The sequence below is a fragment of the Podarcis melisellensis genome, assembly GCF_964234715.1.
Source record: "Podarcis melisellensis genome assembly, chromosome: 2".
Lineage (NCBI taxonomy): Eukaryota > Metazoa > Chordata > Lepidosauria > Squamata > Lacertidae > Podarcis > Podarcis melisellensis.
This window is the reverse complement of record NC_138529.1, coordinates 40,900,968-40,920,219: the sequence shown is the minus strand read 5'-3', so window position 1 is coordinate 40,920,219 and position 19,252 is coordinate 40,900,968. Positions and strand designations below refer to the sequence as shown.

The window sequence follows — 19,252 nt, the reverse complement described above, 5'->3', positions numbered from 1 at the left end:
CCTTAGACTCTTGTGGCCTAGAAATCCACCCTTTATTTCTGACTTTGCAAAGTATTCTGAATTTCTTTCTCTTTCCGAGGTGGCACTCACCTGTACTCAGATTTGGTGGACCACAGAGGTTGGGATTGCCTTTGCCAGGCTGGAAGAAGGCTATGAGAATGCCATGAAGGAGTACTACAAGAAGCAAGTGACCCAGCTGAACACCCTCATCACCATGCTCATAGGGCAGCTCTCAAAGGGTGACAGGCAGAAGATCATGACCATCTGTACCATTGATGTGCATGCTCGAGATGTGGTGGCCAAGATGATCGCTCAGAAGGTTTGTCACACAACACAAACAGCTGGATCTTTTCCATACTGTTTTTCTCAGGATTACTGAGAAGGCAGCTTGTGCATTGCTAGTGAAGATGAGTAGTTGGCTAAACCAGCACTGGGATTACTTTGAAGCCATGCTGCCATTGCTGTTTGCCCCTTTTACATCCTAACTCAGGGTTCCTCAGGCCAGCTTTCTCAAAGTTAGGATGGTGGTATGCTGAATTCGTCCTGGGATACAGGAGGGAATCTTTGGTTCCTGTTCCAGGTGAGAGCTGGGGTGTGAGTCACGCCTAGTTTTTGATTCGGGTCTTTGAGATGGGTCAGTGGCTTTATGTGTCTTAGCTAAGGTAGTGTGGATATGGGATTGGTGGTGGCAGGTAAGAGTGGACAAAAATATACAGGTGGGAGGAAGGCAAGTTAAATCAAAGCCCTTGCCCACTCTGCTTTATCTGCTGTAATTCAGAATCTGGGGACACTGAGCAATTGGCCCCCTGGCCTGGTCATGTAGTTGCTAAATGCCAGGACTGTCCATAATACATAATTGACCATCCATTATTTGATTGTGTATGATGGGGCAGACTTATCATGCATAACTTCGACCTTGGCAGATGGGCTGGGAGGCCTGTGCTGACCCAGCAGGGTGCTCAGTGCAGCACCATTCCAGGTCAGAGGGGGAGGGAGGAAGTGTTACAGTTATCCAGAAGAATTTCATCGTCCTTACCAGGATACCAACTGGCAATGTGCGTGGGTTTGAGGGGTAGTTTGTGAATTTTTGGCCAAAGAGACAGCACAGGGATGTTGCTAATGTACCATCTACCCCACTGCTCTGCAACCTCCCTGGCCGAGCTGGTGAATGAAGTCTTGCATGTGGTGTTGGAGAACCCTACCACAGTGGATTTTTTTGGGGGGGAGGGGGGACTTCAGTATCTATTCTGAAGCTGCCTCAAATGGACCAGCTTGGGATGTCATAGCCTCCATGCAAACCATGGGGCTCTCTCAGTACATTAATGTTCCAGCCCATGTAGCTGGGCATGCCTTTGACCTGGTCTTTGCCGTAGAATGGATTGCTAATACTCCATTGATTGGAGAGCCCACCATTCCCTGGAGAAGTTTGCCCTGAATGTAGCTACTCCACTTGCAGGGATGGGGGACCCACTGTGTTGCTCTAGGGGATTTTCTACCCGACCTGACTGGCACTCCTGTCAAGGCACTTGTCTCTCTGTGGAATGGTGAGATGTGCAAAACCATTGACGTCATTGCCCCCAAGTGCACTCACGATCGCTGTGGAGCATGTAGATCACCTTAGTATTCCAGCTGTACCATTTGCCCCTCCATAAGCTGTTTTATGTTGATTTCCTGCTCTGCTCTTGAAGGTGGACAATGCACAGGTGTTTCTTTGGCTGTCTCAACTCCGACACAGATGGGCAGATGAGGAGAAGCACTGTTATGCGAACATTTGTGATGCACAGTTTCTATATTCCTATGAATACCTTGGGAACACACCCCGCCTGGTCATCACTCCTCTGACAGACAGGTAGGTATCTGGAAGGGCTCAGACAAGGGAGCTTTAGTTTGGCAGCTTGTTGCAGAATCTGTTCCCCTCACCCTCCCATTTTGTTTTTGCAGAAATTTGCTATTTCTGATGTGCAATTCACAAAGCCTTGATAGTTTTGCAGCTCCAGGCTTTTTTTTAAAAAAAAGAATTTTGTTTTTTAAGGACAGGGTTTTTAATAGTGCTCTGCTGTTTTTATTATCTACATTTCAATATATTTGTTTTCCTATTGTTTTGATTTCTATTACAGTTTAATTGTTTTTAAAAATGATTATCCTTTATATGTTTTTAGGCTTTTTGTGTGTTTTTTCTGTCTTGTTTTAATTTGTGTAAGTTGCCTTGAGTTCCAATATGGGAAGAAGGCAGGATGATGATGATATTTTCCTTCCTGTTTGAAGATGCTACATCACCCTCACCCAGTCCTTGCACCTCACCATGAGTGGGGCTCCTGCAGGGCCAGCTGGCACTGGGAAGACAGAGACTACCAAGGATCTTGGGCGAGCGCTTGGCATCATGGTGTATGTTTTCAACTGTTCAGAGCAAATGGACTACAAGGTAACTTTTAAGAAACAGTCAAGAATAATAGCATTCTAGTAAGATTCTATGTAGAGAGAAAACTCAACTAAATGCTGGTTCATTAGGGAAGTTTCTCTTAAAAGGTATGGTGAGGACTAGAAATCCAAAACTCTGCAGAAAGCTAAATACATACACTTACTGCTACACGTTTTTGTTTATTTGGAGAAACTGCATTTACAGTTAGTTCTGACATACTTTTCATTCCACTTTCTTTGGGGTGCAGTCCCACTGGGAAGTTTTTCCTGCACAATCTGCATTGATTTGAATGGGATTTGCATAAAAACAGAGTAGTGCTGTGGTGAAGTATGATCACACTCAAGCTTTGCAGTTCTCCCCAGGGCAGATTTATTCTCCTTGTTCACTTCTGTTCCATTTCCCCAAAAGCTTACTATTTTCCCTCTTGTGGGAAAATCAGCTGCGGGGCTGTATCCAGTTCTTTGCTTTAAAGAACGAAGTTCCCAAAATATTTGAAACACTTTCAGGATCCATCAGCAGAGTTGTGGCATTCTGAGGGGATTGGCTCAGCATTTGACCTGGAAATGTAACTGCCTTACCTACTATTGCTATATCGTGGCCAACAGACAATGCTAGACCTGAGTGCACCTACCTTCAGTGCATTCAGCATTGTATGTTGGCAGCAGCACAGCAAAAAGTAGGTGGGGCTGTTTCACTTTCAAGTCAGGTGCTGAGACAACAGCCTCACACAGTCACAATTTCATAGGTGTGCACCATCCTGTTTTGAAATCAAAGCTGAAAAAACATTTCATTAAACTAGAGCAGGGGTGAAGAACATCTCTTCCCCCTTGCCTCTGCCTCTGCAGCTACTGAAGTCCACAACTTCCATTATTCCTGACTACTGACAGTGCTTGCTGGGACTTATGGGAGTTGTAGTCCAACCATCTCTGGAGGACCGCAGGTTTCCCACCCCTTGTCTAAATGGCTCTTCATTGCTTCTCATTGATCTAAGTAAGCAACCCTAGAATTATTCCTTCATCTATTTGAGCTCGGAGTGCTGTCAGCCAGTACCAATCATCTTTAAATGGGTGGTTTGCATATAGGTAATAAAACTGTACAATTGAGAAACCCATCCAGGTTCATCATTGCTGTTATTAGCTTCCGCCTTCCGTTCCTTTGCTCTTTAGAAAGTGCCTACAGAACAAATCGCTCATGAGAGTGGAAATAGGTTGTATGCACATTTCACCAAAACAAAATAGGTGGGTAATTTTGCTGTCCTTTCCCCTTTTTTGTTGCAGTCCTGTGGGAACATTTACAAAGGCCTTTCCCAGACTGGTGCTTGGGGCTGTTTTGATGAGTTTAACAGAATTTCTGTTGAAGTCTTGTCAGTGGTGGCTGTACAGGTAAGTAATAAGAAGGAAAGAAGTGTAAGGCAGGGATGTACCTTGAGAGCTTGGCTGCATTTGGATGTCACACAAAACTATGGTTTGGTGAGACATGAAAGAGCCTAACCTCCTCCTGGGCTCTCCTCTCTTCCCCCTTGCATGGCCTTCTGTTTCTGTTTTCAGTTAATCATGGTTTATTGCTGTGTCCAGACTGACAAACTGTGGGCAACGTTAACTATGGTTCATTTAAAATAAACCTACTGCAAACTACGGTTTCTGAAGCAGGCTTGTTAAAACCGACCATAGTAAGTCTTAACCACAGTTACAGTCCAAATAATGTGTCATGCTGTGGGTAAAGAAAAGTGGAAGGAAGGGCTTTCAAGCTATTCCTCCTCCTGGCTGCATGGAAAGGAAAGAGAGTGTGCAAGCCTAGAAGGAGGCAAGGCTCCTTTATGTCTTGCTAAACCATATTTTAGTGTGATGCCCAGAAATGGTCACTGTTTTTATGTTATTTATTCTATTTCCACCTTTCCACTGATCAGTCTTCAAGAGAGCTAACGATTAACAATAAGATATAAACACAGTCCTATGGAAAAGGACAACAATGACAAGAGCAGAAAAGCAAGTAACCATCAAAGGCTGGAGAGGACAATGTGGTCTGAAACTGGCATCTAAAACATAAGAGTTAATGCCAAGTTAATCTTTCTTGGGAGGGTATTCCATGAATGGGGCACCACCTCAGAAAAAGCCCTATGCCTGGTTGCCACTTACCAAATTTCTTCAATATAGGGTTACCTGGATCCAGAAGAAGTGGGGGGAGGCTTGGTTTACTGGTTTTAATATTGCTTTTAAGGTATTGTGGTTGTATTATTTGGAAATGCAATTCGGTCCCATTATAAGCACAGTTCATTCTTTATTTCTGTTGAGTTCCAGTGCTTGACAGCTGTTGGGTGAGGTGGGAATTCTGTATATCAGCTTTGCCTAGTTCCAGGTGCAGAACTGGTGTCATAAATGGACTAAGAACGTGGAAGCTGAAGGGTACGGAGAGGAACAGTAGCTGAGGGGCATTTGATCTTGCTGTAGGGATACTCAGTAGAAATAGAGAACACAATGCTTCTATGGCAGTTGTAGCATAACTATATGCCTCTCCTCCTTTCTGGTTTAGGTAGTGTTATTTGGCAAAGGTATGTACAGTTGTGAAGTTCTGTGTACAGAAGTGCTCTGTGAAAATATGAGGCCTGTGAATTTTAAGTGCTGTGTGTGTAAAAAAAACCCACGTAGTGATCATTAGACACTGTTGAGCTTGTTAATGTGCACTGCCCAGGAAAAGATACAAAAGGGTATTATCTGATTAAAGGAGAAATGGTATCCTCAGAGAAGAAGTCCCTAGTCGATTCAAAATTACATGTTTTTTCTCCATTAGTTAGACTACTGAAATGAAATAAGCAGTGCCACTGTAAAGTTATCATCATAGTTTTAAATACAATTTGGAATGTTAATGTGATGGTGGGGAAAGCCCTAATCAGATGCTTGTCTTGTCAAGTGTTGAGTGTCTTGTCAAGTGCTGGTTGTGTTTGAAGACAGCCTGTTAATACAGAGATTATCTTGAGCCAGTAAACATGGCGTTGATGATCTGTTTTTTCTCTCAGAAAGCAGCACAACAGGAAAAACATTCTTGACGTTAAGCCCTCCAAATAATAATAGTCAAGACGATGAATCTGTGCTTCAGAGGTACAAGCCACACAGCAGAACAAAGCAGGCCATAAAGTTAGCAAGTCATGTATGTTGTAGTAGATGTGCTAGTCTTGCTATTAAATATTCAAGGCAGCCACTCTCAAAATCTCACTTAACTTCCAGGTCAATTAAAATTCTATCTTGGATAGCTTAGCATGTATAGATATTGCATTGTTGGCCCAAAGCAGTGGGTGTTCTGTTTTAATTAGCTCTTAGCCTTGAATATATTCCTATGATGTTGGCTATGCAGAGCCATCACACAGGGGGATAAATGTATGCTATAGACATTTTTCCATGGCGTGAAGGGTTTTCATTTCTTTTATCCCAGTATCAATGAATCTATGTAGCTGCTCCTGCCTTGGCTGGTTTGGAATAGTCCTGGTTTACAAGGTGGTGATATGTCACAGGCTTCCTCATTCCTGCTTCCATGACCCATCCTAAATTTTGTTCCTGGATTGCATGAGAACTTATCACATTACCAGTCAGTTTCTGTCAATAGTAGGCAGGGGTCTTTCTGGCCTAAATTTAATGTTCATGCAACCTTACATGCGGCATGGAAAAAAGAGGGCGGAGATAAATTATTCACCCCCCTCTCCCCCATTACAACACTACAACTGGGGGGCCACCTGGTGAAGTTGGCTGTAGTTTCAGGACAGACACAAGAAAGTATTTCTTCACCTAAAAGCATAATTCATTTATGGACTTCACTGAAGCAAGAGGTGGAGATGGCCACTGACTGGGATGGCTTTAAAAGAGAATTAGACGAATTCATGAAGGGTAGGTCATCAATTGCTCATTAACCTTGGAATCAAGTGGAAAATCAGAGGCAATGAATACCAGGTGCTGGGGACAAAAAATTAGGGAGGGCTGCCTCTCTTGTGCCCTGCTTCAGGGCTTCCCGGATGCAGTTAGTTAGCCACTGTCTGAAACAGGACTGGAGGAGCCCTAATGGTTTGGCGCAGAAGGGGTCATTTTTCATAGGGAATAAAATTTACACTGACAGAGCCATGGAGCAGGCTTCCCCCCTTCTTTTTTTTGGGGGGGGGAGGGAGTACAGTGGCTCATAAAGTTACAGTTTGCTCATAATGTTTCAGCAGTTTTAACAGCAATCACTTAAAAAAGATCATGCCAGCCCTATCAACCCACAAAAGTCATCTTCTTGCTTAGATATGCTGCAGTGTAGATAAGTGCTCGATTCTAATATGTACCATAATACCACATAGCTTTTTTAGCACACGTTTTATTAAGCACGCTTTATAAAAAAAATCCGTGGAGCTGGAGAGCGAAAAGCCCCATCTTCTTCCATTTTCAGGTGAAAAGCATACAGGATGCCATAAGGGATAAAAAGCAGAATTTTAATTTCCTCGGCGAAGACATTAAACTAGTTCCCTCTGTTGGCATTTTCATCACCATGAATCCTGGCTATGCCGGTCGTACGGAGCTGCCTGAGAATTTGAAAGCTCTTTTCAGGTAAGATATGGATCACGTTCCTTTTAGCTCCCTTTTAGTATGTTAAAACGTTTGCCTCATTCTTTCCTGCAAGAGTGTTTTGTGGTGAGTAGCTGTTGTTCCCATTTTATGGAACGTCAACTGAGGTTTTCAGTATACAATCTGGCAGCTTGTCATTGCACTGGAAATTGTACCTGGGACGCCCTGCTCCATACCCAACACTATTCATCATGATATCTCCCATTGCCACGTGTATTTTATTCTATTTTGGCAAGGGCAAATGAACCAGACACAGTATTTTCCCTCCAAGGTGTAGCCCAGTGCTTAGTCTTATGGTTTATGGGTGAAAGTGACCAGTCTGGGCTGCTCTGGAGTACGCAGGCTATATAAGTGACTCATTCAGAGCCTTTCATCCAGGTCCTGACTATGCAAGCACATAAGGCTCTTGCTTCTATATGTAAATTCCATGAGTTGAGTTGCATAGTATCTCTGAAGTTGTGCTTATGGAGCTGGTGGAGATAGGAAGTCATAGTATTTTGAATGTGATAACTACTAGTGGGGCCTGGGACAAAATGGTTCAGTGAGTGCTCCTGTTCAGGATACTCAGTTCCATGCCTAGACAGCCCACAACATTTTGCTGCCTTAGGTGGAGCAGCAAATTCCCCCTCCCAAGGTCAAGGTGCACTTTATTTATGGCCAGCAGAGTTACTTTGGTCCCTAAGGCAGAAAATCCCACAACCAGCTCTTTGGCTGGCTGGCTGGCTGACTGGATGATGATAAGTATAATGAATAAGTAACTAAATAATGTGCCCCTAGATTGTGATGGAGGGTAAGGTAGGTGTGTGTGTGTGTGTGTGTGTGTGTGGATAGCTCAGTTGGTTAGAGTGTGGGGCTGACAATGCCAAGGTTGCAGGTTCGGTCCCAGAATGAGACACCTGTATATTCCTGCATTGCAGGGGGTTGGACTTGGCGATTCTCAGGGTTCCTTCCAGCTCCATAATTCTACGATTCTATGCGTGTGACTTTTGTATGGCTGAAATGCAGGCCTCTTACACAAAAGCAGAACTCTTCATCTGTTGCTTTGCCTGAGGCCCTTGGGGTAAAAAGAAAACACCCCCACCCAGTGTCTGGATTAGGGCAGTCTCGTGCTAGATGGACAAATGGCCTGACCTTGTATAAGACACCTTCCTGCGTGGCTTGGTTACGTACACTGAGTTTCTCTCCTAGGCCCTGTGCAATGGTTGTGCCAGACTTCGAGCTGATCTGTGAAATTATGCTGGTGGCAGAAGGATTCATAGAGGCCCGGCTGTTAGCTAGGAAGTTCATCACTCTTTACCAGTTATGCAAAGAACTGCTGTCAAAGCAGGTAGGTTGCATTTCATTAGCTGTTCTCTATTATCCGATATCACACGGTGTTGCCATGTTCTACTTTTGTGAACATCTCCATGATGCATCTCATGAACATCTACATCTTTCTTCCCTTTTCACAATCAAATATACATTTGTGAACTGCTGCTCTCCATTATTATTTTACTCCTGCCTGGGATTACATTCCCATGCCAAATGCATGGGATGTGTGGTGGTGGGCTAGTGTGAGTCCTGGTGTTCCTAGACCTGGGTTCTTCTGCAGACCTCACTGGTTCTCAGGATTTCTGGATCAGGCCTCTTGGGATTCCACCTCCTCACTTCACTTCTTCCACCTGACTGTTTCTGTATTGACTGCTTATTGCCTAGGGAGGCTGTACTTTCAAGTCATTCCAGCACGAAGCTGAGGATCAGAGTTAGAGGAAAGTTAATTTGTGTTCCTTTGATAACATGCTGATATCTGCAGGTACACTTCCAGTGTTTGATGTGTAGGCCAAGTAAAAAATGCATCGTCCCCTCCTCTCTCTCATTAGGATCACTATGACTGGGGCTTACGTGCAATTAAGTCAGTCCTGGTTGTTGCTGGATCTCTCAAGAGAGGAGACCCAGACCGCCCTGAAGACCAGGTGCTGATGCGCTCTCTTCGGGACTTCAACATCCCTAAGATTGTGACGGATGACATGCCAGTATTCATGGGTCTGATTGGGGACCTCTTTCCTGCCTTGGATGTTCCAAGAAAGCGAGATCTCAGTTTCGAATCTTTCGTGAAGCAAGCTGTGCTGGAACTCAAGCTGCAACCAGAGGACAACTTTGTGCTCAAAGTAAGGTTGCGGCTTTCATCTACCCAAGCTTTAGGCTGCAGATCCTCTGGGATCTTCTTTACTTAACTTTGTTCCAAATCTGCAATTCTATGCTTCTGTGAAACAGTCTTTTCTGTCGACTGTAAATAGGAACTTAGCCAAGGGTGTGTGTGCATGAAGGCATCCCTGGTGCATTTTTGTTGCATGTTCAGGTTTTTCACTTTTCGCCTCCTTTGCATGTGTGGGGTACCTTTGGTCCCCCCCCCAAATGTTACTGAACTACAACTTCCATCATCCCTGGCCATTGACTATGCTTGCTGGGGCTGATGGGAGCTGTAGTTCAGCATCATCTGGAGGACCTCAGGTTTCCCACACCTGTTTTATCATTTGTTCCCTGTTTCCTGTTCTTGGTTTGTGGCCATTCACGCATCACATTGCAAGGGACCTTCCTTTTTCTTCTGATGATGACTGCTTTTGCAGGCCTTGAGAACCATATACATTGTTCTGAATTTATATTATGAGAGTGGCCCGGCATGGTTAGTAAAATGGGACGTGGGTACTTTTGTCCACAACGTGGTGGTTTTATCTTGTTGGCTTTTTTGTGTGTAGGTGGTGCAGCTGGAAGAACTCCTGGCAGTTCGGCACTCTGTCTTTGTCGTGGGAAATGCAGGTACAGGCAAGTCACAGGTGCTGAAATCTCTCAACAAGACCTATCACATCATGAAGCGGCGGCCTGTTTGGATGGACCTCAATCCGAAGGCGGTTACCAATGATGAACTCTTTGGCATCATTAATCCTGCTACAAGAGAGTGGAAGGATGGTAAGGGTGTTCTCACTTCTTCAAAACCTAGGAAGAGAGACATTTTTCATGCCACTTGCAATAAATTAAAAATAATTTTAAAAATTCAAAAAATGAATCCAGAATGTGTGCTCTGAGAGTTCATTGCAGGTATGAGATTTTTCTCATCACGTTAGAACTTTTCCAGCGTTTTCTCTTGCATGTCTCTAGCGCTTTCTATTTTCATAGATGAGGCTTTCATGAAAAGTAATAACTCGTGTTTCTCTCTGGTGTACTGTGCAGTACGGCTGCTATTGTTCTTGCGTACTTTTCTCATCTGAACTTTCTTGCAGACTTCTCCAGAGGCACTTTTGTTTTCTTAATTTCCTTGTATTTCATAAGCACCCCCCCGCATATTACTCAACTTTTTTGCAAGAAAAATATCTTTGGATATGTAATCTTTGGAATGCATTGTATGGTTCCACATTTTCAGTGCCTGGGTCCCCTAAAGTGTAGCTATTGCAAGAAGGTGGCCTTTGTGACCTGGAAAGAAGGCAAGGCATGTTTTTTTCCTTTTAATCTAATTTGAGGTGGCATGGAGAGAGAGAGAGAGAACACAGCAGCCTGAGACCTTACCATGGTATGTTTCCCAGTCCTCTTTCATGGAAGTTGGTCTTGCTTCTGTTCAGTTATGGAGTTCCTTGGCCACCCCACAATATCTAAATGGAAATAGCCTTTCCAGAGCTTCCTTGTCTCTTTTCTACCCTCTGAGACGTGTGAACTTTGACTTGCTGATGTGCCAGTTCCCTCCCAGGCCTCCTATATAGAGGTTTGGGGCTTCCCCAGCCCCATTTCACTGTTCTTACCCACTGTGTGTGTGTAAGCAGGATAGAATGAACCTTGCGTAATATCTTTGCCCTCGTTCTAACACCCTATTTACTTTGTGGGATTGTCGAACTCCAGGACCATCTATGGTGCATCAAGACCTTCTGGAGTTTCTGCAATTCTAATCTTCACTGAAGTATCTCCTCTGTCTATCCCTCCCCTCCACCCCCTTATATCAAGAGATACTGGATGTTATATTTTCAGCACTATATAACCATGCCATTGTTCTCAGTGACAGACTCACTAGTATAGGCCAAAGCTTTGTTATTTTCTTGGGTTTGCCAGCTGGCATCCCTGATGTGTCATATAATTTTAACAAGTGTGAGTGAAAAGCAGCTCAGGAGCATGACTGACTGAGAGCTGGGGTGTGGTTCAGATTTTCAACTGTGGATTATGAGGAGAATATATATACTATTGTATTGCATTCACTTCTGTGATTAGCAATGAAAATATTGGGGAATCTAACATCATGTACATAATAGTTCCTCATACTCATAAAAGGCAGTTGGGTTATCTTGGAAAAAATATTTGCAAGATACTCTGAAATAAGAAGTTTGCTATGGTGCTGAGCTACTTAACATGTGGACCCGTAGACATGGAAATATGTTTAACATTGCATTGTATGCTTGCTTTTACATTGTAGTTTGAGAGCAGAGTGTAGGGCAGAACTGAGTACATGCTAAATTTGTAACTTTTTGTTACTACCTAACTGTTTAAAACAGAGGTATTACAAATCCCATAATCTTTGATCCAGATGTTGTTGAACTACAAATCCCATCATCTTTGATCACTTGCCATACTGGCTGGGACTAGTGGGCATAGTTCAGCCACATCTGTATGGACACACCTTAGCTCCCTTTGGTTTGTACCTGCATTTACAAGGGAAATTTCAGGGAAATTATATTGGACAAGTAGGAAAAAGGCAGCCCACTGTGTACTGTCATCTAAACTTCTGAAACGTTTGCTGTGGTTATGTTCTTTCTTTGAAGATGGTGTCATTTTGAGAAGGAGAACAGCAAAGTCATAGTCAAATGCTTTTCATAATCACAGATCTTCTTCCCCTTTTTGTTCTGAGTGGGCTGCCGAGATTTTTTGTTGTTGCTGTTGCTTCTTCTTCCCTATCCTTAACCATTCTCAGCAGTATTAAGTGGTCTGGGATTATTTTCAATGAGATTATTTGATCACGCTTATGCATTATCTCCTGAAGGAGATTCTATTCATACCCTGTTGTTTTTGTAATTATCAAATTTAACTAACTGCATCTAGATTTCGCTTTGCTTGTTCGTATGCAAGCTGAATTAACGACAGCGACAAAAACACTCGTACGTTATTAAAGGGAGCGTGCAGATTCCTCTGAGAATCCCACTCACTGCCTGTGATCTCTTTAGGATTGTTCTCATCAATTATGCGAGACCTAGCTAATATTACACATGACGGCCCCAAATGGATTGTGCTGGATGGGGATATTGATCCGATGTGGATTGAGTCTCTTAATACTGTCATGGATGATAATAAGGTAAGACACAAGTTTGAGGGCAACAACTGTTCTTGAGTACATAGAATAATCTGTCCTTTGCCAAAAGGCACACGGATGTAAACCATAGGACCAAACTTTCACAACTCTTTTTGTTTCAAGAATCTGAGGGTGGGAACCCTGCAATTTCAGGAACAAAAAAACAAACAAACCTATATCCAGCAAACATTACCGCTTGGTATTTGTGCAGTCCTGACCTAGTTGAGTGCAATTTGGGAAGATTGTCCAGGGTAGAGACTTGGTGGGTGCCCTGTGCCTTTGTGAGTTATCAAAAGATTGTTTCCAGAAACTGAAAGGGTCTTTAATGCAGAATGCACACTTTCTTCCTGGGACGTTGGTAGGAGCAGAAGCAACAAGCAAGCCCTCTATTGTTTTTTGACATAGTATCAACAGGGTTTTATGTAAGTGGCGTTATTCTCATGCTTTAAATAAATGAGCAGTTGGGAGAAAACTAGAGGAAACCTTTACAACTCCATATAAAGAGTTTTGGTGTTTCAGGGAATGTCCTGTCCTGGGTTGCAAACAATCAGTATGCTTCTGAGAAGTCTCTGCAGATCACAGTGCTCTTTGTGTTCCCAACCTGACTGGATCTATGCTTTTGCAGGTGCTGACACTAGCAAGCAATGAAAGGATTCCTCTCAATCCCACCATGAGGCTGCTGTTTGAAATCAGTCACCTGCGGACTGCCACTCCTGCCACTGTCTCTAGAGCAGGTAGGTGGTAAGGGAGAGGAAGAGGGTGGCATTTCATTTTGGCATGGTAGAAAGTGAATAGGGGTTGTTGTTGTTTAGTTGTTTAGTCGTGTCCGACTCTTCATGACCCCATGGACCAGAGCATGCCAGGCACTCCTGTCTTCCACTGCCTCCCGCAGTTTAGTCAAACTCATGCTGGTAGCTTCGAGAAGACTGTCCAATGGGGGTTAGCTTTGGCTTAAAATTCATGAAGGGAGCCAGGGTAGCCAACCAGCTGCCTTCCAGATGTTTTGGACTGCAATCCTCATCAGCCCCAGCTAGCATGGCTGCCATGCTAGTGATGGCAGACACCTTGTCCAAGGACCCAGTTGCTGTTGTCGCTGCATAACCATACCAGATTATTGTCTTTCAACTACCTATAATTTAGATGTGGAAAAACTGGGTAACTCTCTTGCTGACGTCTGATATTTCACATTCCCAGGGATCCTTTACATCAATCCAGCTGATCTGGGCTGGAATCCTCCCGTGAGTAGCTGGATTGACAGACGAGAAATCCAGTCAGAGCGAGCTAACCTGACCATTTTGTTTGACAAGTATCTGCCAATTTGTTTGGACACTCTTAGAACCAGGTACGGTCAAGCACACTGAACAATTCACACAGGTTTGCTTACCCTATGTGCATTTATGACCATTTGTCCTAAGTACTACATGTTAGCTTCCCCAACTGGTTTCTTGTTTTGTATTAAAAGAAATTCAGCATCGTACCTATGGGACTTGAGAGCTTCTTCCGGTCACAGAAGATGAATGAAGAATGGCTGCCTTCAAAGGATGTCTCTTAGTATCATATAAGCTGCTCTAAGGCTTTAGTGGAGGAAGAGCAGAGTACAAGCGTCATAAGTAAATAATAATTTGCCATTAGGTGTGTCCCTAAGGTTGTTTCCTGCGTAGAGGCACTACAGTGACACCTAGCTCTTGCAACCAATCAGAAGCCGTGCCTTGGTTGTTGAACGTTTCAGAAATCGAACGGTCTTCCGGAATGGATTACGTTCGACAACCGAGGTTTGACTGTAACAGAAAAAAATCTTAAAGCACAAGTATACTATACAAGAAGTCTGAGGAAACCTTTTCATCCTGAGGGCTGAATTCCCTCATGAGTGACCATATCAGGGGCTGTATTCCAGTGGTGGGCAGGGCTTCATCCATTCATGTACTTCCCCATTTCACATTTATCCATGTTTCCCTTTTAAGAAGCCACCAATTGCCTTTTCCAAAGGAGGAGGCAGCAAGAGCTGTCAAAATTAGGCTTTCCATACCAAGAAAGAGAGTAAAAAAAAAAAGTCCTTGGCTCCCTCATAAATAAGCATTGGGGAGGAGAAGGAACAGGATAACATTTGTAAAAAACAACAAGCAGAAGCTTTTATCTTAGCAATTACAGGTGTAGAACTACCCAAACAATATAGAAATTTATGTATGCAACTATAGCTCCAAGAATGTTACTTGCCCAAAATGGAAAGAAGAAGAAGTCCCAACGAGAGATGAATATATACAAAAACTTATGGATTATGCAGAAATGGCGAAACTTACCGGAAGAATAAGAAATCAAGATAACAAACTTTTTTATATAAAAGAATGGAAATGGTTTATTGAATATCTACAAACAAATTGTAAACAGATAAAGACATTGGCAGGATTACTGTAATAACCTGCAGTTTCAAAAGAATATATAATCAAAATAGATGAATTAAAGAATAAGTTAATTTAGAATATGCAGGAAATGATAAAATAATTTTAAGGAACCGCAGAAAGAGGAGGAAGAAAGCTGAGGTTTGAAATGTTAGAACTATGGTTAAACTATTGAAATGTATATAAATGAAAATTATAAATAAATTATATAAAAAAGGAGGAAGGAGGAGGGAGTGCTTGCATGCACCACTGTGCACAGAATCCACTTTTTAATTAGTATCTGCAGAGGCATTAGCAAAAAAGATAAAATAAATCTTCAGTTATCTTTTAACTATTTTAATGATTATGCTACTGCAGTAAGGTTTGTCTTATTCTCATGTTAATCCTTTAAATTATTTCCAAGACCTCTTTTCAGTAGGAACTTTGATAATTTGTTCCCTGGTTCCAGTACCAACAACCTAATGAATCTATTTTTGTTGCATATCCTTCCCATATTTTCTTATAATATATTATCCTATACTATCATATACTCCAATCATCTACTGATAAAAGCTGTTTCTGATAAACTTTGTCTCTAATTTTCGAGCAGAAACTTACATACTGCCTACATGTTTTTTTCTTAAATTTAGTCACCAAGCCTTCCTAATGATGGGATGGCTGGATCTATTAATCAAGTTTGCATAACTTGATTTCTTCTATTACTTTAATTACAGCAGGTTGTCCTGTTCATAGTAGACCCATTGAAATGAATGGACCCCAGTTAGCCATGTCTTTTAATTTAAGTCTACTCTGAGTAGGACATTGGATTCAAGGCCTTGGCCCAAATTAATTTCTTTAACATTCCCACCAAATGTGTATACAATCTGCAGAACAGATCAAGGTGGGATTCAGTTGGCATAGTAATACCCAAAAAATGGCTTGTCTAGTGCATGTGAAGGTTCCTGTATGCTGAGGAAGGTGTGTGTGTGTGTGTGTGACTCTTGGTTTAATTTCATGCTAGTGGCAAGAAGGGGACGAGAGAGAGAGAGAGAGAGAGAGAGAGAGAGAGAGAGAGAGAGAGAGAGAGAGAAGGGGTGGACCTATCCACTTTTGATCCTAGCCCTGTCCACATTTGGATGGCTGCCCCACTTATTGCTTGTAAATGCCCCCTGGCAGCTGGTCCCTGAAGGCATGCGGCTCTCAACAAACCATAGGGTTGTCCATCCCTCATATATGCCATCACCTGGCTGCAAACGGAGGGCCTATCTATGCAGAAAAATATCAGATGGCAGAAAGGCTCGTCTACTTCACTCTTAGATAAATGAGTAACAACTTGATTTTTCCAATTAGGTAAAACAGGGACCATCTCTCTCTCTCTCTCCCTCCCCGCCCCCTCACACACAGTCACTTGCCCAGGCCATAATACAGGCATAGGCAAACTCGGCCCTTCAGATGTTTTGGGACTACAACTCCTATCATACCTTGCTAACAGGACAAGTGGCCAGGGATGATGGGAGTTGTAGTCCCAAAACATCTGAAGGGCCGAGTTTGCCTATGCCTGCACTAAAGTTCAGACTGAAAAGAAGTGTGGATTTTTTATTTTTATTTTTTGCAGCTGTTATCAGTACGTTTTCTAACTGCTACAGTCAGTAAGGCTGTATTATAGCCACAAATAGTGTAGGCAGAGGGGGAAAGGGCCGCTTGATGCCTTGTGTATGCTTCACGTGGAGATTTCAGGGTGAGCAGCCGATGGTTCCAAATACAAGTATATTTTGTACAGCCGGCCGTTCCAATAACTATAATTACTTTTTAGCAAACTGCAGGTCTCTTCCGGCTTCACACATCTGTAAATGTAGCCTAAACCCATGTAAAATATGAGATGAAAGGGATTATTTTATTACGCTGTTATTTGACCACTTCTGAACTCATTGCATTTGTGGCAAATCAGTGCCCTTAGCAAGGCTTCCATTTCACTTCTTTCAAGAGGATCAAAGTTTTAGAGTGGCTCAAACTTATGATTACAGTTATTACTTGGCTGCGTGCTGATGGTATTTTATAGCTCTCTGTAGCAGTGGATAAGAAAGATATACACAATGAAAGTTTTAAAATGTTAATGTTCGGAAAGAGGATTTATACGCCTATCTCCTCATATTGTTAAATGGCAGTCATGCTAAATCCAATTAAACTTCATACGTTTTCAATTCTCCCATTGTAGATTTAAGAAGATTATTCCAGTTCCTGAGCAGAGCATGGTTCAGATGTTGTGTTACCTCCTTGAATGCCTTCTCACCAAGGAAAACACTCCTCCGGATTGCCCCAAAGAGCTCTACGAACTGTATTTTGTATTTGCTGCTGTCTGGGCCTTCGGTGGGTCTATGTTCCAAGACCAGGTAAGAAGATATGGCCTCCTCACAGCAATACTAATTTAATACATTTTCACATTTACAACTAGCAACTGACTGCAAACCTAAGCCTCACCCGCAACATCGATGGGCCAGAGGATATGATCAGATGTGGCGACTGGTGATCAGTTGCTTGTTGGATTTACCCCAGAGGTGAATGGTGACCCTTACTGGGAGGTGAGATGAGATGGAGTTGAGGAGCCTCCACCCAGTGGCAGGAACATCCCTCAAAAAAGAGGGCTAGGATTATTGAAACCTTTAGTTCCATGTAAGCTTCCTCAGGCCTTTTTTTTCTGTGTGTCTTAGCAGAAACTTCCAAATTTAAATGAAACTTGGTGGTAGCTCTGAACTTGCAATCATATTGTATGCTCACAGTTGCTAACTGCAGTATAGTGGTACCTTGGGTTACATACGCTTCAGGTTACAGACTCCACTAACCCAGAAATATTACCTCGAGTTAAGAACTTTGCTTCAGGATGAAAACAGAAATCATGCTCTAGCAGCGCAGCAGCAGCAGGAGGCCCCATTAGCTAAAGTGGTGCTTCAAGTTAAGAACAGTTTCAGGTTAAGAACGGACCTCTGGAACGAATTAAGTACTTAACCCGAGGTACCACTGTATAGCAAAAACTGGGCAGTGGTTCTACTTCTACTAAATTCTGTTAGAGAGGCGGGTGTCCTTGTCAAGACCTTCTACGTAAGGAAGATCCTGAAATACTGTTGATGAGCTAGCCTGGCTGGAGTGAGTTATTGCTCATGCTGCTTTCTCTCCATCTCCCAAATAAGAGAGATAGGACTTTATATGCCACTTCCTTGGAGGTACTGAATAGCCATCACTATTCTAGAATTGATCCAGCTTTGGCATTCAGGTATTTAAAATTTGGTTTTTGTTAGATATCAGAGCCAAGGGACTCAAGTGTGCAAATATGTGCCCTAGAGGAAAACTGCCCCTAACTTTTATCTGAGAGGGGATGGTCTCCAGACTGAGGTTTACTCCACTTACGTAAATTTGATGTGTTTGCATCTCTAAAGGAAGCCATTCCCATTCCCTTCCCTGCCAGTCCAGTCACTCATTCCCAGCATAACATGATGGCTTCTGGTAAATTATAGTAACCAAACAGCATGGTTTCAGATGGCATACACTTTTGAACCTAGGACTAGGCATATCTCTGCTCTGAAATTGAGGTAGGATCTACGAGATATTTTTTTTAAAAAAATCAGTCTGAGGGCTCTGAAACTCTGATTTTTCTGCCTTCATAAACAGTGTCCCCTTAGGCACAGGGGAAGAATAGAGCTCATTCTTCACAATTTTTGACTGGCAGGAGGAAGATAGGAGGGTTTTCTCTCTCTGATTATTCTGTATTTAAATCAGCCTCATTATCCAATTATTTATATAATCCTGTTTTTCACCTCTGTTATTTAGTTATTAGTTTAGTATTTCATATCATTAATGCAAGCCTAGGGCCCATTCCTCATTTCAGTATTCATGTTCTCAATTTTTGATGACAGTAATGATTGGTGTTTCAGTCGCTCCAGAGTTTGTTTGGTGGAAATAGATTCTAACACTTCTTCAGGAGGGAACCGCATTTTTCCAACACCTATTTTCTATGTCTCAGGCTCCTGTCTCAAAGATGAGACAAGATGCCTTGATTCTTTCTCATGTGACTTCTTTGATTCTTGCTGTCTTGCATGCTTCCACCTAGTTATAGATAAACAAATCAAAACCCATTACAATAACCCATGACTTACTCTTATGTTTGCATTATTCCATAGAAGAGTGGAGATGAGTATGCACCAACATTTAGCTCCTCTTGGTAAGGCCAAGTTAATTCCACTCTTCATTTGGAACCTAGGTATCTGAGTTGATCAGTTTTTCTGGTTCAGTTTGTTTTATACTGTGGGGCAAAGCAGATGAAGCCATTTTACTATCTACATTTCAGTTGTGAAAGGGGCTTATGTGTTTGAGGCTTTGCAAAGCTTATTCTTTAAGCAGAAAAAGAAACAAAAGGAAATCCTGACCTTTGTGTACATAGTAAGATTAAAATGCAGTGTTGAGAACTATGATCACTACAGGTAGTAATGTATTAATAAAAAATTTTAATGCAACAAATGACTGATGACAGTTGTTTTAACTAACAGGAGGGTGTGTGTGTGTGTGTGTGTGTGTGTGA

The 19,252-nt window shown here is 42.5% G+C and overlaps 1 protein-coding gene across 1 annotated transcript in view; it reads left to right on the top strand.

The window, feature by feature from the left end:
- DNAH9 (dynein axonemal heavy chain 9) overlaps positions 1 to 19,252 on the top strand; it is a gene marked incomplete at its 5' end in the record, with an annotated part of 180,545 nt that overhangs the window by 39,962 nt on the left and 121,331 nt on the right. Inside the window, 12 exons of the mRNA XM_081894902.1 lie at positions 80 to 319; positions 1,689 to 1,849; positions 2,266 to 2,422; positions 3,697 to 3,801; positions 6,830 to 6,987; positions 8,194 to 8,332; positions 8,865 to 9,152; positions 9,741 to 9,951; positions 12,183 to 12,310; positions 12,933 to 13,041; positions 13,502 to 13,649; positions 16,898 to 17,072. Coding sequence (XP_081751028.1) covers positions 80 to 319; positions 1,689 to 1,849; positions 2,266 to 2,422; positions 3,697 to 3,801; positions 6,830 to 6,987; positions 8,194 to 8,332; positions 8,865 to 9,152; positions 9,741 to 9,951; positions 12,183 to 12,310; positions 12,933 to 13,041; positions 13,502 to 13,649; positions 16,898 to 17,072 — 2,019 coding nt within the window. The remainder of the gene's footprint in view (positions 1 to 79; positions 320 to 1,688; positions 1,850 to 2,265; positions 2,423 to 3,696; positions 3,802 to 6,829; positions 6,988 to 8,193; positions 8,333 to 8,864; positions 9,153 to 9,740; positions 9,952 to 12,182; positions 12,311 to 12,932; positions 13,042 to 13,501; positions 13,650 to 16,897; positions 17,073 to 19,252) is intronic.